The sequence below is a fragment of the Heloderma suspectum genome, chromosome 2 (genome assembly GCF_057233095.1).
Source record: "Heloderma suspectum isolate Gila_16-S chromosome 2, 16-S_ref, whole genome shotgun sequence".
NCBI lineage: Eukaryota > Metazoa > Chordata > Lepidosauria > Squamata > Helodermatidae > Heloderma > Heloderma suspectum.
Genome location: NC_139459.1, coordinates 159,111,380 through 159,124,910, shown reverse-complemented (window position 1 = coordinate 159,124,910; position 13,531 = coordinate 159,111,380). Strand labels below are relative to the sequence as shown.

At 44.8% G+C, this 13,531-nt stretch overlaps 1 protein-coding gene across 4 annotated transcripts in view; it reads left to right on the top strand.

Annotated features, from left to right (window-relative positions):
• CFAP91 (cilia and flagella associated protein 91) overlaps window positions 1-13,531 on the top strand; it is a 135,769-nt gene that overhangs the window by 58,540 nt on the left and 63,698 nt on the right. For all 4 annotated transcript variants that reach the window (XM_084835395.1, XM_084835394.1, XM_084835398.1 and 1 more), the window contains 5 exons: window positions 1,585-1,742; window positions 2,044-2,226; window positions 2,539-2,681; window positions 3,380-3,496; window positions 5,854-5,925. In XM_084835395.1, coding sequence (XP_084691521.1) covers window positions 1,585-1,742; window positions 2,044-2,226; window positions 2,539-2,681; window positions 3,380-3,496; window positions 5,854-5,925 — 673 coding nt within the window. The remainder of the gene's footprint in view (window positions 1-1,584; window positions 1,743-2,043; window positions 2,227-2,538; window positions 2,682-3,379; window positions 3,497-5,853; window positions 5,926-13,531) is intronic.

The window sequence follows — 13,531 nt, the reverse complement described above, 5'->3', positions numbered from 1 at the left end:
CTTGTTCTCCCATAGCCTCTTATCCCTTTTTGTGTCTAGCTTTGTGATTGTTCTAGACTAGCCTGTGCCTGCTCCTCTACTCACTAGAGGTTAAAAGCAGAGTCCCACTGGTCTGGAAGTGTGTGTTACAAGAAAAATAATTAAAAAAATGTTAGAGGCCTCCTCCTTGACCTCCCCTGCCGAACTCCCCTGGCCAACTCCTGTTTGTTCCCCCTGTTCACTTGTTCTGGTCGCTATCTCTCTGGGAGCTTGCTTGTTTCTGTAGAGCAGCTTCCTCTGCTCTGCTCTGCTCTGCTCTGCTCTGCTCTGCTCATCTGGGAGGCAGGAAACAGACTGAAGCTTCCTGCCCACTCAGCTGCTGGGAGTACTCAGGCCACACACCCCAATTCAGTTGGAGCTCTCAGGAGCACCTGGTGAGCTCACAGCCACTCAGAAGGATAAAGGACAGCCCCCTGGGCTTCCTGCAGCCCACTTACCTCTTTGCCTTTGTCTTCTTTGTCTCTTCTACCACCTGGTGAGCTCACAGCCACTCAGAAGGAAAAAGGACAGCCCCTTGGGCTTCCTGCAGCCCACTTACCACTTTGCCTCTGTCTCCTTTGTCTCTTCTACCACTGCAACTCCGCTGACCAACTCCTGTTTGCTCCCCCTGTTCACTCACTCTGGGTGCTCGCTCTCTCGGAGCTTGTTTGCTTCTGTAGACCCTGGACCAGCTGGAGCAGCTTCCTCTGTTCCAGCTGGTCCAGACCTCCACATTGTGTAAGAAGGAACTGGCTTCTTTTTAATTACTTTTACAAAGCATTATTAATACTGTTTTTATCTTACTATACTTAGAATGAAGCTCATCTTCCTTGGGCTCAGGGTGTAATCCAGGATGTAATCCTTGGGAGAAAGCCTTATTTATTATATGTAATTCACTCTGGAAATTTTTACTGATGAGCAATATAAAAATATTTATAATAAATAAATATTAAACTTTAGGTAAACACAAGGTCAGTCTGAGCTTTACATGGCTGTTATTTTTTTTGGCTTGTTAGTAATTTCCAGAAGCATTAGTAATTCTGATGGGATTAAGGATGGCAGTGGTGTTTGGGATCTGTTAAACTATGATGAGGATGATGTTGAAAATCTTTTTCTGTGCAATACAACGGTAACAAGAAAGACAAAAAGGAAATAAGGGGGAATTCATATCATGAAACATATCAATATACAGTAATCATTAACATCTCCCTTGATATAGGGAAAATAGTTTTTTAAAAAAACCACAAATAGGGGAGAAAAACAAGATTAACATTTCCATTTCAAATATATACGTTAATAGCAGTCCATATATCTAAATAAGCATCCATTCGACTCTGACGGCTGTGGGAGATATGCCAAAATGTAGCAAGAGCAGTAAGATCTTCAGTCGGTTGAGTGTTAGGTGTTGGGTGTTTTTCCTCCCAAGCTTGGAGTATAAGTCTCTTTGGAACTGTAAAGACTCTCCACTTTGCTGCCCATCTATTAATCCTCACATCACGGGGATGTAAAGAACACTCTTTGTTATAAATATTCTTCTTTATGTATTTAACTCTTCTTTCCTTTAAGATTGCAAGAAGTTAGACTAGAACTTTTAAAGACCCTGCTGAGGAATCGGGAGGAGAACCGCAGTGAACTGAATGTCAGTCGCTTAGATACTCACTGGTTTAACCTCATGCGGGAAAAAGAAGAGAAAGTGAAAAAGATTAAACATGAACATATAAAAGGTAATGTGGAGGCGAAAACCTAGAGTAGTATCTACTTTCCAAAGCTATGGGAACTTTTTTGACCAATGCACAACTTGTCCGTTCAGGACAAAGGTATATTTAGGCCCCGCTGAGCAATTCCATGGAGAATTGGTTATCTGAAGCTCAGGTTTTGTCTAAGAGGCATAATGATTTAGGCTGCAATCCTATGACCGCTTACTTGGGAGCAAGTCCCATTGGGACATACCTCTGAGGAGACATGCATAGGACTGGGCTGTTAGATTTCATTCAGAAATGCATTTTGTCCAAAATTCCCTTTCAGCAATCAGAAGACTAATAGCTAAGGGGAAAAATGTGGAAGGAAAACTGGAGAGAAGACATGTCATCAAGGACTACACTGAATATGAATCACAGTCGTATGCTCCTCTATCAAGAATTGGTTACTTTCCAGACAATCATGCAGATCGTTACATAGTGAAGAACCCCTTTCTCAACACCTATGAAGGTAAGCCATGCGAAGGAAATCTTCCAGCACGTTTGCTCATTTCCAGGACCTTTGTGTGCTACAAGGGGTGTACAGAGCTCCTGCTCATGTCGGTGAGCTTCATGTGTATCCATCTTATGTCACAGAAATGTCCTCTTTGTTGAAACCAGTGGAGATGCTGTTATGGATGAGGGAGCTCCATTGGAATCTCTATTCCTGGCAAGGCCAAATTGGATCAAGGCGATTAACTCTCTTACATCATAATTCAAATCTTTCTATTCTTCTCCAACGGCCCACTCTCCACCACCAATGCTCCCATTCTCCCTTTCTTAGGATTACTTGAACTGGAGGCATCTCTTCCTGACTCTGCCACCCAGCCCCGAACTGAAGCCCCAAAGCCCAGGAGCACCACCACTAAGGATGGATTTACTAAACGGTCTGCTAGACTAGAGATGGAACTGGCACAGGTTTACCAGGTATTTGGCTTAATCTCAAGCCATTTCAGCTCTTCCTGTCTGAAATCAGTCTCCTACTTTGCTTCCTGAATGCCAGCTTTATGTTATACTAAACAAGAAAACTTGGGGGTTAAGGAAAAATCATGCAATTTTTTAAAGAGGTTGCAAGTTGATATGTGATTGCTGCTGCTCAGTTGTACCGTCTTTTTGTCTTCATCCCATCTTTCCTTTCCTTTTCATATGGCAGTTAAGAGAGGAATATAGGGTGATTCCACATGAGACTTTTATCATTCCATCACATTGCCTCATTCAGAGAATTTTATGTGTGGACTAGATGACATCTTCCACTCATAGCCCTCTGGAGTTTTACCACCATCACCATTTCTCTTATTGCAGAAAATTCGATGAAAAAAAGAATAGCTCTACAATTCCTTCTGATTAGTAGCGCTAGAAGCCCTCCATCTGGAAGCACCTATAGAGTATTCTCTCATTCTCCCCAGCCTCCCCCACCCCCATTCCTTTCTAGTAGATTGTGATATGGGAAATACCTAATTCCAATGGACAGTAAGGATCATAATTTTAAAATGTTTTCTCCATGTGCAGGAAAATTTAGTGCGGACAATTTGCACAGTACATAAGAAGAGGGAAATGGTGATGAATATCTGTGCAGGCCAATTAGCCAGGGCCATTTCCTCAGATATTACTAACTTCCTTTCCAGATACTGCAAGACAAGAAGAATCAAATTAAAGAGCCACCCACACCACTTCGTTTCCTTCAGAAGATATCAAAGTGCTTTGGTCGTCCTCCCACTCCAGCATTGGAAGTACCTTCACTAGTAGGTGCAATGATTCTTCTGTTTGTCAGGCCTTGCTTGGCCTAGCTCCAAAACAGGCTGCAGCTGGGGTCCAGTTTGAGCATAAGTGGATGAGAATCCAAAGTGTAATAAACATGGTCACAGACAAGCTGGAGATCAGGTACCAGATCAGGCAGAAAAGGACCAAATGACCAGTGGCAAGTGTGGTGAAGCTGCAAGGCAACAGTAGAGGGTTGGAGGTGCCAGAAGTGAATATAAGGCCAAAGGTAGGCAGGGGTCACAATCTGAGGAGGTGGCAGCAGCAGCCAGGAAAAAGAAGCATGAAGGTAGACACAATCCTACTATTATTCAGACTGATAAGCTGGCCTGGCTCCAAGAACTTTGTGTGTCTTAATTGGAGAGTCAGCTGATAGTATTCAAGAGGGGAAGTCAGCTTACTCTCTTCAGCCTGAAACTGTAGCATAAAGGGCATCCTGGGGGTGGAAGGGAGGCGACTCTGCCTGGCCTCCTGAGGACCTAGAGTGCTGGTAGTGCAGGAGATAAGGTGCTGGAGCCTGGCTAATGGAGGCTGTGGTTTGAGACCATCCCCAGTGCCTTACACTGTTCTTCCCATAAGCTTACTGCTGCTTGTTAAGTTATAAATTGTGGTTAGAGAAACAGAAGAGGTTTACTGTTATTTGGTCTAGAGCAATTTGCCTTTTATAGACCAACGTTCAAAAGTTGGCAAGTTGCATTATTTTATGCCATTGATGAGTCTTCACTCAAAGGGGACTTTGCTGTGCCTCCCTTTGCAAAATTAGAAACCTGTCTATCAGTCTAAATGGGAGTTAAAAATAATGTATACTGTAAAGAAGGTGGAGCATGGGAGGTAGCAGGCATAAGGAACATCAGGGTATGCTCCAGTTGGACTGCCCCCCATCACAGGGCTACTTCACATCATCTACCCTGTGGTCAGGAAGAAGGAGACAGGAGCAGGTATAGGGAACATCAAGGCCTGCTCCAGTTGGACTGTCTCTTCCTTTCCCAGGGCTAACTGACATCAGCAGCCCTGTGGGAAAGAAGATGGAGCGTGGGAGTCAGGAGAAGGCAAAGGGAACTTCAGTTGGACTGTCCCACCCTGGGAGATGGGAGGATAAGCCCTGCTAAAAGTCTGCTTAATTTTTCCTCTTCCCTCTCCATCCCTTTTCCCTTGTGTGGTATGTCTTTTTTATATTGTAAACCTATGGGCAGGGACTGTCTTGTTTACTGATTGATTGTAAGCCACTTCAGAAGCCCTTTTTTTGGTTCAGGAGCAAGATAAAAATACTATAAATAAATACAATAAAAATGGACCGCAGTTAGTTTGCTTTTTCCATAGTAATTGAATATTTATATAAATTTTTAGTCTATTGTTGTAGTAGAAGCCGCGCTGTAGTATCAGCTGAAAATATTAACTGTCCAGGGTTTTATACAGACTGTCAGAGTAAATCTGTTTTTAAAAATTAAATACTTAATCTTTCCATTGTTCACAAAGTGCTTTCTGGTCCCCAAGGAACCAATTCACATGTCCATTTTCATGTCCCTTCTTTCCTATCACATTAGACTTTTTTACTTGTGCATGTCCATTGGCTTGCTCCTATGTGACTTGTCTTTGGGCTGTAGACCCCAAATTGGAGAATCAGTGCTGTATCCTGATAATCAAAGTACACTACTGACATCAAACCTATTGAAAACATCAGGGACTTTGGTATTGTGAGAATGTCCCTGATATCTGTAAATATCTTCAGAAAGATTTGTCTAAGATGCTTATCTTCCCAGTTTTCCAGTATTAACTTTTGTTTTGAACTCAAGTCAGGAAGAGTTTGTTGCTGAGCTTTTAATCTCTCTTTGCCACTGTTGTCTGAAAGTTTTATTTTATGTTATTTCCTGTCTGTTTGTTTTATTGGTTTATTATTTTCTTGATTATATTGTTGCAGGAATATTTGTTTGAATATTTAGGAATATTTGTTTGAAAGGCAGTTACACTTTTTCTAAATAAACTCTAAACTATTTCTTGGATCATCTAAACTAATTTTTATTTCATTACAAATGTCACCATTATGGAATGTGACATAGAATCATAGAATCATAGAATAGTAGGGTTGGAAGGGGCCTACAAGGCCATCGAGTCCAACCCCCTGCTCAGTGCAGGAATCCAAGTGACAGGAAGATTAATTCCTTAATCTCCAATTTATAGCTAGGCTGGTATACGTGGATTGAAGTCAATATCTTAAATGTGAGCTCAACTCTTAGGAAATCCAGGTAATATTATATAGATGTTTTAAAGTCTATATAATATTTTCTTGAGTGCCTTCCTCCAAATAATCAATTAACTATGACATGTATGTGGTCTTTTACAGATAGATGAAGAGAGAGAACTAGCCGTGATTACACTGCAGAAGTTAATCCGAGGCAGAGCTATCCAGAACATGGTATCCTCTGTCTTTTTATCTGTATAATAGCATCCAGTAGTCTAGTGGCAGGTTCTATCTGTGCCTAGGTGGTGGTTTCCCTCCCACAAACACACACATTACACATAGTTTGACTTAGCAGTGAAAGGTCTAATTCTGTGCCTGAACCCATATGCAGCATGTCCTTCTAAACTCTGTTCAAGGCTTAATAGAAGAGACTGCCTTCACCCCTCTCAGCCTGCCCGCACTTTAAGATCAGAGAGAGAGGCCCTTCTCATTTACCCACCCATGAGAACAGTCAGGTGGGTGACCAAACGTGAGAGGGCCTTCTCTGTAGTGGCCCCACACCTTTGGAACAAGCTGCCATTGGAGGTCTGCCATGCAGACTTTTAAGAAGGCCTTGAAAACATCTTATTTTACCTTGGCCTTCCCTTGATATGGCTGCTATTTTTGCTGTTACTGCTGTTAACATTGTTGCTGGTTTTATTGTTGGCTTTTATTGTTGTTTTTCTTGTTTTTATGTTTTTATCACTTTAATATTGTAACTGTTTTTATGTATTTTACTGCTGTGAGCTGCCTTGGGAGGGCTTCTGCCCTGAAAGGCGGCCAAGAAATATTTTAAATAAATAATTTAGTTCCAACACAGGACCTGGTTCCGACTGCATCAACATCAGAAGGTGAAGTAAGGGATGCTTCCCCAGTCAAGCCACCCCTTTTGCCACCTTGTCGGGACCTATATTGATTGCCTCAGTATGGGAGACCTTGAGACCAACGTCCTGAATCACCAAGACTCTCTGCCTTCTCAATGGCATAGGTTCTGAGGAATCATGCATCTAGACAATATGAGTGGTGTCAGTGCTGATCTAGATCCCCAGTTTCTGACTGGGATAGGCTGTCAGACTGGAACATGCCTTACAGGAGATCTCAAGATTGGGACATGGATCTGCCAACCCATATAGTCGGTATTATCACTACCCTTGTAGGTACTCCTACAATCATGAGGCTCATTGGTACCAACAACTGCCTTTGTCCATGTGTGTCAAGACCACGGGATAATGCAGTCATGTTCCTCCCTCCCCCCCCCCCCCAATTATAACTTCCCAAATAATGCCTCCAGTTCTAACAAATCTTGCCATCAAATACAATTCAGACTCCCCATCCAGCTTTAACTTCCCAACAACATTCAACAACAATGTTCATGGTACTGCCGGTCTTGTCTGAGCAACTGCAACCTCCGCCAGTTCACCACTTCACTGAACTCTGCAGTGGGGTCGCATGATGTGATTTCTCCATCAGAGGAACTTGGACAGTTCTCAGACCAGGTTATGAGAATGGCCCAGTTGTTGAAAAACTGGTGACCACCATTCAGTATATGATGCAGTGAACACCAATCTTGCTCGGCCAGTGGCAATCTCACTTCTTATTCTACACCACAGTGTTAAATAGTCATGGAAGCCCCCCTCAACTACTTCCACTTTTAAATGACCTCACGGGATGTATCAGGTCCAGGACAAAGATCCAGAGTTCCTATTTATCCCTCCTGCCCCAAATTTGACAGTAGTTGAGGCAACTCTCTTTAACTGTTGATAAGGAGGATTGCCATCTCAATTTATTGGGAAGACAACTGTATTCCTCTACCTCTCTGGGCATCAAGGTGTCCAATTATCAAGCAGCTATGTCAGGATACTCATCTTCCCAAGGATTAAAAAAAACCTCACTATGGTTTTTCAGAGTGAGGCTGTGTGGCTGTCCCAACAGCAGATGAACACTTCTTGACACCAAGTGGATTGCGATGCAAAAGTCCACGTCAGTGCAATTGCCCTGTGGTGCCACACCTGGCTGAGGTCTACAGGACTATCCCAGGAGGCTTGATTGTAGATTGAGGATTTACCATTCGATGGTCAAGGCCTCTTTAATTCTAAAACTGATGAGATGATGGACTCTGTTCAAAAGATGTGCACTACAGCCTGCCGAATGGGGTTCAGCCAGCTTCCTCCTGCCTCAGAACAGTTACGCGGGTTCCAACCTCCCAAAATGCTGCACTTTTTCCAGCAATCCATCTCTGCTCAGCCGCCTCACCACCAAGATCCAGTACCAAGGAAGCAATATTCCTGCTCAAAGTTCCACAGTTTCCACCACAAGGGCAATGCGGGTAACTAGTGTTGCCTTTCATAGAATCACAGAATAGTAGGGTTGGAAGGGGCCTATAAGACCATCGAGTCCAATCCCCTGCTCAATGCAGGAATCCAAGTCAGAGCATCCCTGACAAGTGGCTGTCCAGCTTCATCTTGAATGCCTCCAGTGTGGGAGAGCCCACTACCTCCCTAGGTAATTGGTTCCATTGTCATATTGCTCTAACAGTCAGGAAGTTTTTCCTGAAGTTCAGCCAGAATCTGGCTTCCTCTAACTTGAGCCCGTTATTCCGTGTCCTGCATTCTGGGATGATCGAGAAGAGATCCTGGCCTTCCGCTCTGTGATAACCTTTGAAGTACTTGAAGAGTGCTATCATACAGTCAGCGCCAGAAATATTGGAACAAGGATAACTGTTTTGGCTACATTTGGTGGCTACATCACCAAATTGAAGGTGAAAGGAAACACACCCAGATGGGAGCGAAGTCAGGACTTTCAGCTGTAATTCACAAGGTTTGACAGAAGTGGGGCACTAACCATTCAGGAGGTACAGCCAGTGGCATACACACACACCCATTGTTGGTGGCTCATAAGTAATGGAACAAATGGCTGACAAGCAGCTGTATGGCCAGGTGTGGCCTGTTTCCTGGGTACCCCATGACCAATCAAGCAGATAAAAGGCCTGGAGGTGGTTCTGAGTGTTACATTTGCATTTGGTAGCTGTTCACTGGAACTCCCAATATGAGGTCCAAAGAGGTGTCCATGCGAGTGAAGGAGGCTATCATTAGGCTGAGGAAACAAAATACACCCATCAGAGAGATAGCAAAAACACTGGGAGTGGCCAATACAACAGTTTGGAACATCCTGAAAAAGAAGGAATTAACTGGCAAGCTCAGCAACAGCAAAAGGCCTGGAAGACCACGGAAGACAACTAAAGTGGATGACCACAGAATTCTACTCACGGTGAAGAGGAACCCTTTCACAACATCTAGCCAGGTCAAGAACACTCTTGCGGAGGTAGGCATGTCATTGTCAACATCTACAGTCAAGAGACGGCTTTATGAATGTAAATACAGAGGCTTCACAACAAGGTTCAAACCACTGGTAACGGTCAAGAACCAAAAGGCCAGATTAGCCTTTGCCAGCAAACACCTAAAAAAAGCCTGCCTAGTTCTGGAATAAGATTCTTTGGACTGATGAAACCAAGATTAACTTCTACCAGAATGATGGGAAGAGAAAAGTATGGAGAAGGAAAGGAACAGCTCATGATCCAAAGCATACCACATCATCTGTCAAACATGGTGGAGGCAGTGTTATGGCATGGGCATGTATGGCTGCTAATGGAACCGGGTCACTGGTGTTTATTGATGACCTGACTGCTGATAAAAGCAGCAGGATGAATTCTCAAGTGTATAGGGCTATACTTTGTGCTCAGATTCAGCCAAATGCTGCCAAACTGATAGGACGCCGCTTCATATTGCAGGTGGATAATGACCCAAAACATACAGCAAAAGCTACCCAAGAGCTTCTCAAGGCAAAAAAGTGGGATGTTCTTCAATGGCCAAGTCAGTCACCTGATCTCAACCCAATAGAGCGTGCTTTTCCCTTACTGAAGACAAGACTGAAGGCAGAAAGACCCACAGACAAGCAGCAGCTGAAGGCAGCTGCAGTAAAGGCCTAGCAAAGCATCTTGAGGGAGGAAATGCAGCATTTGGTCATGTCCATGGGTTCCAGACTTCAGGCAGTCATCGACTGCAAAGGATTTTCATCCAGGTATTAAAGGCAATCATTCAGTTTGAAATGATGTTGGTTTGTTCCATTACTTACGAGCCACCAATGATGGGTGTGTGTGTATGCCACTAGCTGTACTTCCCGAATGGTTAGTGCCCCACTTTTGTCAAACTCCTTGAATTACAGCTGGAAGTCCTGACTTGGCTCCCATCTTAGGTGTGTTTCCTTTCAGCTTCAATGTGGTGGTGTACAGAGGCCAACTGCCAAAACTGTTATCCTTGTTCCGATATTTCTGGCCCTGACTGTATCTCCCCTCAGTCTTCTCTTCTCAGGGCTAAACATGCCCAGTTCTTTCAGTGTCTCCTCATAGGGCTTTGTTTCCAGTCCCCTGATCATCTTGGTTGCCCTCCTCTGAACCCTCTCCAGTTTTGTCTGCATCCTTCTTAAAGTGTGGTGCCCAGAACTGGACACAGTACTCCAGATGAAGCCTAACCAGTGCTGAGTAGAGGGGAACTAGTACTTCACATGATTTGGAAGCCATAAATAGTATTGGCCTTTTTTGCAGCCACATCACATTGTTGGTTCATATTCAGCTTATGATCTACAACAATTCCAAGATCCTTCTCACTTGTAGTATTGTTGAGCCAAGTATCCCACATCTTGTAACTGTGCTTTTGGTTTATTTTTCCTTGACTTATCCCCTTTCTTTCTTCATCTATCTGCTCAACCTCTCATCTTCGGGACTCCCTTGTCTTCTTTCCCTTCTGCCTGGACCAGCATCACATCGGACTCCTGGGTCCTCTCCATCATCCAGAGGGGCTACAGGATCAAGTTCAATGCCCTCCCTCCACTCGGGACTGTTCAGGTAATAGCCCCATCTCTGGTTCTGTGGCAAGAAGTATGTATGCTCTTGGCAAAGGGCGCCATCGGACCCGTCCCATGTTGTCATCTCCATGACGGCTTTTACTCCACGTACTGAAGAGGCATGGAGGGCTCCATCCAATACTGGACCTTTGAGAGGTCAATACCTACATTACACCCAGCAAGTTCCACATGGTCTGTCTGTCATCTATCCTTCCTCTGCTGTCCAGGGGAGACTGGTTTGCCTCAATCGATATGAAAGTCGCCTACTTTCATATTGCAACTGAAAGATCATTCCAATGTTTTCTCTGCTTCACAATCGGGACTGATGCTTACCAATTTCAGGTGCTGCCCTTTGGCCTCACCACTGCCCTGAGGGTCTTCACAAAGTGTATGGCAGTGGTCTGCTCTTACTCTCAAGTGCACGGTGTGAAGATTTACCCATTCAGACCATTGGCTACTGGTAACATCAACCAAGTGTTAGCTTGTCTGGTCAGTCGAGATGACTTGCAGTTTCCTCAGGGAATTAGGCCTCTATGTCAATCAGGAGAGGCTCCAGTTCACTGGGGTGCTTCTGGACTCTCACTTGGGTCAAGCGTACTTACTCAAGGAATGCATTGTCCTCAGAGGACTGCAACAGCCTTCAAAGTACAGCACCTCCTTGATCTGATGGCTGTAACGACCACGGTCATTCACTATGCCTGCCTGCAGATGAGACTGTTGCAGAATTGGCTGAGCCACAGTTTTGATACCAATAGGGATACTCGCCATACCAAACACCAACTGCCTTCAGAAGTACAGGAGTCGCTGTGATGGTGGACAGTGCTAGGCAATCTCATGCGAGGTGTGCCATTCCTTCAGCCCTCTCCATCCAGGGTTGTGACTATGGATGCATTGCTCTTGGAGTGGGGAACTCATTCTTGGGGCTTCACAGTCAATGGACAATGGGCGGCCATCAAAGCCACACAGCACATTAATCTTCTGGAGCTAAGGGCAAAGTGCTTCATCTGTTTGAACTGGACCTCATTGGCAGACTGGTCCAGGTCACTTCAGACAACACGACTGTCATCGCATATTTGAACAAATAAGGAGGTACCAGATCTCTCCCATTGCTCAACCTTACGGTCCAGACCTTCGACCGGTGCATAGCCCGTCGAATCAGACTTGTGGCGATACATGTGGCTGGTATCAAGAATGTCCTGGCTGATCAGACCATGCTGACTACTCATGAGTGCGAGTTGGACAGAATGGTTTTGAACATCCTCTTCCAGATTGGGGTGCCAGAAATTGACCTTTGCGCTTCAAGGGAGAATACAGTTTGCATGACATTCTGCAGCAGAGTGGGCCTAAGCCCGGGTTTGATAGGTGATGTGTCAGTCCTTGCTGGCTGACCACAGCTGGTATGCAGCGGCTGCAATAAATCAGTTGCTGATAAGCTGGATCATAAATCTGCCCAAGGCTGGGGAAGGAGGAAGAGTGCCCAGAGCTGGGAATTTTACCAGTTCAAACAAAGATGAGATGGCGAGGCAGAGAGGTCCTTTCAACAGTCCAGAGTCAAAACGCCAGGGATTCATGAGTATAGGGTGAGGTTCAGGCTTGGGATCTATGGTGAAGCTGATGAGATCCAACTTGTGGATACAACATTGTTCTCCACCAGTTTTGCCCCTGCCTGCTTCCTGCTTTTAACTATGTCCTGGAGCAGCTGCTGGCAATCAATCCTCTGGCCACTGAGAGCCTCTCCATCTTAAATGCACAGAGGCTCTCCTCCGTTGTTCTTTTACATGAGGCCGCCTTCGCTCTGCTGGGGTCAGTGGAACTTTGTCCTCTGAATCCAACAGAGGGGCTGCAGCAGGGTATTGCTCATTGACCGGTGGTGAGGGGGGTTGAGCTGCTTCTGTGCTAGTCCCTTCTCCTGGGTCTGGAGCCTGCCATTCCCCTTTGTCTTTGGAGGAGTCCAAGGGAGGTATGACATGATGCTTTCCTATTTCAGTGGACAGGGGCAATGTTCTACCTGTTTCCCCCATTTCCTCTGATGATCAAGGTCCTGGCAAAGATTGCGATGGACAGCACTGAATGCATCATTGAGACATCGTGGTGGCTGCACCAGGCTTGGTTTGTCCTGCTACTCAAGATGGCAAAGGATCGGTATCAATGGCTCCCTGTGCATCCATCTCTCCTCACGAGAGAGAAGGGTCAGATCTGACTCCCAGACTGAACAACTCTCTGTATGACAGCATGGAAGATTGGGTGATGGATGCCACTTTGGCTCTAACAACAATTCAGAGATTCTCAATGCAACCCATAAGCCATCTACGCTGTGTTCAATCAAGAAAATTGACGGCTTTTTCTGCCTTTGCTCATGAGCACCCACACTTGTGTTCTTTGCACTAAATTCTCCAATTTCTCCTGTCCGTTTTGAGAAAGGACTCAAATTGTCATCTCAGAGTTTACCTCTCTGCTGTCTCTGCATTTCACCCTCTTGTTGAGGGATTTTCCATGTCTCGCATCTGACAGCAAAAAGATTTCTGAAACGGATCAAAATCTGGCGCCACCAGTCCACTCCAAGCTGGAGCCTTTCTATGGTGATTAAGGCACTTTCATCAAACCCTTCTGAGCCACTGGCAAATACAGACCTATGCTTCCTATCATGGAAAGTGGCATTTCTGGTGGCCATTACATCTGCATGCCATGCCAGTGAGCCTTATCTCACCTATAATTGTGCCTAAGCTTCATTTAAATCAGGACATTGTTTTGCCTGCTTTCTTTGCTTCCCCTTATATACCTTTGGAGTCAACCCTGCATATGCTTGCTGTTCCTCATGCCCTGGCTTTTTATAAGTTAAGGATTGAACAGTTTCAATCATCACCTTTGTCTGCTATGGTGGCAAGCTCAAGGGCCAACTTTG